The sequence below is a fragment of the Antrostomus carolinensis genome, unplaced genomic scaffold (assembly GCF_000700745.2).
Source record: "Antrostomus carolinensis isolate BGI_N321 unplaced genomic scaffold, ASM70074v2 scaffold17077, whole genome shotgun sequence".
Lineage (NCBI taxonomy): Eukaryota > Metazoa > Chordata > Aves > Caprimulgiformes > Caprimulgidae > Antrostomus > Antrostomus carolinensis.
This window is the reverse complement of record NW_010325540.1, coordinates 17,066-20,744: the sequence shown is the minus strand read 5'-3', so window position 1 is coordinate 20,744 and position 3,679 is coordinate 17,066. Positions and strand designations below refer to the sequence as shown.

The following is a 3,679-nucleotide window of genomic DNA, read 5'->3' as shown; positions in this document are numbered from 1 at the left end:
CAAAAAAAAAAGCAAAACTTACTTCCATTCATGTGAAACTACAGGACAAACAACTTCTGGAGAGAAAAGATCAGGCAAGTGGCATCCTGGCCTGTACCAGGAACAGTGTGGCCAGTAGGACCAGGAAAGTTCTCTTACTCCTGGACTGGGCACTGGTGAAGCTGCACCTCAAGTGCTGGGTTAAGTTTTGGGCCTCTGACTCCAAGAAGGACATGGAGGTGCTGGAGCGTGTCCAGAGAAGGGCAACGGAGCTGGGGAAGGGTCTGGAGCACAAGTGTGCTGAGTTCCCTTGTGGCTGAGGGAACTGGGGGTGTTGAGCCTGGAGAAAAGGAGGCTGAGGGGAGACCTTGTGGCTCTGTCCCTGCAAGGAGGGTGTAGAGAGGTGGGGGTGGGTCTGTTCAACCAAGGCCCAAGGGACAGGACAAGAGGAAATGGCCTCAAGTTGTGGCCAGGGCAGTTGAGATGGGATGTGAGGAAGAATTTCTTTGCTGAAAGGGTTCTGAGGCATTGGAAGGGGTTGCCCAGGGCAGTGGTGGAGTCCCCATCCCTGGAGGGATTGAAGAGTTGTGTAGACATAGTGCTGAGGGACATGGGTTAGTTGGGGACTTGTCAGTGTTGGGTTAATGATTGGAATTGATGATCTTAAAGGTCTTTTGAAATCAAGACTATTCTGTGTGTAATAAATTGTTGCATGATTAAACAAAAAACACCCCAAAACCAAACAAAAAAACACCAACCAAAGATAGGCCTTCATCTTTCTGGGAATGCTCACAGACATTTCCAGAAGCCAGAACATTGGGTCTCACATGCTGATGTCTCAATGGATGGTGGATATCTGGATTTTTAGCTATTTATATTTTTTTTTCCCCAACAGAAGACTTCTGCACAGTTAAAAAAAAAAATAATAATAATAAAAAAAAAAGATTTTGGCTTCTGAACACATTCCTGCAAAGGGAAGCGGAGTTCTGCCAGGCAGCCTATCTCCTGGTACTGGAGGGTGAGGTCTTCAGTCCATGTCTATGTATCCCCAGACAGCTGTAGGTCTCAGAAAAGCTCAAATTAAGGAGCAATTGGCACTGCAAATTGTTGCCCTCTGAGATTTGTGTGTCAAGACCCAGGTAAGATCATCACCCTTAGCCCATGTGAGAGACACCCAGTGATGCCAATGCTAAACAACAACAATTTATTCAAAGGGAGGAAAAGCAATGCGGAATACATTGGAATTTATTTTATATCATAAAGCTTTTGGCATTAAAAGTGAAAGGTGAGTGAGGCTTTGAAACAGGACACGCTGGTTTGAGCAACAAGGGGATTCAAAGCAAATTCCCAGGTTTAGAAGAAGATTTCATTGCTCTTGAATGGACAGTCCATGAAGTTTTTATACATCCCACGGCCTGCACAAGGAAAAAAAAAAAGAGATTATTTTTCTACTTGCATTCCCTCCCAACTTACTCTCAGTCCATGTATATTTTCCTCTCGGGTGTAAATGATTTCCAAAATACCTAATATCACAAGTGGTCATGCTGGGACAGCCCTGTACACTCATCCCTGGGAGTAAGAAGAGTGTTTTCCTATTGTTTCAGGAAAAGCAGGGAATTAAATCGATATTCCTTGATATTGGTGTGAATGTTTTCATTCCTGAGCGAAAACAAAAGGCTGCCTTTCATATGATAGTTCCTTTTCACAACACCGTTGCACTTTTTGCACACATCTGATGGCACTTGGAGATCTGTGTTCACTTTACAGCACCACTGAATCCTCCCGTGTTCCCCTTACAGCCCAGCAGCCCAGTTCTGCAAATACCAAACCCTGATACTTTGCTCTGACATAGGAGCTGTAAAGGGTTCAAACAGAGCTGTGACAGCACAAGGTTGACATCTCCAACCATGCTTTAGCCTTCTTGCTGGGGCAGATCATGGTGCATGTCAGCAGAAAGAGCATCTTGAAGCTCAACCAACTTCAACACTTGACTGTCCTCATGGTACAGTGGGTTTTTTCCCTTGTATCCAATCTGATTATTCACAAAATCACAGAATCACAGAATGGTGGGGTTGGAAGGGACCTCAGGAGATCATCCAGTCCAACCCCTCTGACAAAGCAGGTTCACCTCAAGCAGGTTGCACAGGAAAGTGTCGAGGTGGGTCTGGAACATCTCCAGAGATGGAGACTCCACACCCTCTCTGGGCAGCCTGTCCCAGGGCTCTGGCACCCTCACAGGAAAGAGGTTTTTCCTTCAGTTTGTCTGGAACTTCCACTGTTCCAGTTTGTGCCCATTGCCCCTTGTCCTGTCACGGGGCACCACCGAGAAGAGCCCGGCCCCATCCATTTGGCCCCCACATTTCAGGTATTTATAGACGTTGATCAGATCAATAGCACCTTGGGGTTAAAGTGACAATAGATTTGTCTGCTCATACTGCAGATAAGCCCTGGTGAATGTCAAACTCACCATTTGCAGCACGAACGGAACCCAAAGCAACTTCCAACTTTAACCAGATGGGTGGGACATCTTCCAAAGTGACAGGTCCCTTTTCTACAGAAAAACATGTCCCTCTGGGGTGAAGACAAACCTGCAACAATAATAAAAAATGTCCTTCCTTCTCATTCTGCAGGGCAGGGCAATGCAGTCACAATGCCAGCAGAGTTTCCCATTCCTTGAGCTGCCTTCACCACCAACCTCTCTTAAGGACTGTTGCCCAGATTTGACCTTGTAGAAAGCCCACATAAGAGGTGAGATTACAAAGCAAGTCTACACCTTAAAGAGGTGGGATCCTTTGCTCACAGCACATCTAAATGGATGTCCTTAAAGTCCAGGTGGAGAGTGATACAGATCTCCTGACTCATTGTCCTTCACCTTATGGAGAAGGTTCATGGGTCCAGAGGCTTTAATACTGGTTCCTCTCTGCAAATAGTTGGCCAGACTTTATTTTCATCTGTTGAGTGCTCTGTTATCCAAAGATCATGGCCACCACAGGCACTATCTTAGGTGTCTAACACCAGAGTGTTTAGCATAATCTTTTTAGGAAGACACCAGAAATGAAAAATCACTTTTCTTCAGAAGTCATAATTTCACCCACCTTTGAAAGAGTTTTGTTAGGGGAGCACAGGCACTGAGATGTTTAATTTGTGCTTGGTTTCTAGCAGTTTTAAACAACAGTGGTTAAATTGTGTTGGGAAGTGGACTTCATGTGCACAACAATCCCCTTTTAGCATCTCTTTTCCATCTTACCTGGAGAAACCTGGAGTGCCAAGAAGAGGAGAGAAAAGAGCAGGTAAAGGATCTTCATGACTGTGGAGTCGCTGTGTCACTGTAGTTTTTTAGGGAAAAGGACCAAGGAAGATGTATGACAGACAGTCCCTGGGATCTGCAGTCTTCTGAATTGTACAAATAGTGTGTGAATCAAAGTGTCATTGGTATTGCTTTTTTTCTTCACACTTTCAAAAATAGTTTGATTGCTCAGATTTCTTTCACATTTTGCAAATAGTCCTTAGCCAAAATGCAATAATTTAGTTTAATTTTCGTTAAATGTTTCATCTAATAAATAAACAACACTCAGCAAAAGGAGGTGATTACACAGTCAAACTCATAAACTTCAGGAAAAAAAAAATATTCATTTTGCAGTGTTAAAACTGATCAAGAAATAACAGCTAAAATCAACCTTTTCAAAATCTTCGTTCTTAG

At 44.0% G+C, this 3,679-nt stretch overlaps 1 protein-coding gene across 1 annotated transcript; it reads right to left on the bottom strand.

The window, feature by feature from the left end:
- Window positions 1–1,229: 1,229 nt before the first annotated feature.
- LOC104527526 (antimicrobial peptide THP2) lies at window positions 1,230–3,284 on the bottom strand. Its single transcript, XM_010171267.2, is given in 3 exon segments — window positions 1,230–1,394; window positions 2,443–2,567; window positions 3,227–3,284. Coding segments are annotated over 3 exon segments (348 nt in total).
- Between the last annotated feature and the right edge of the window lie 395 nt (window positions 3,285–3,679).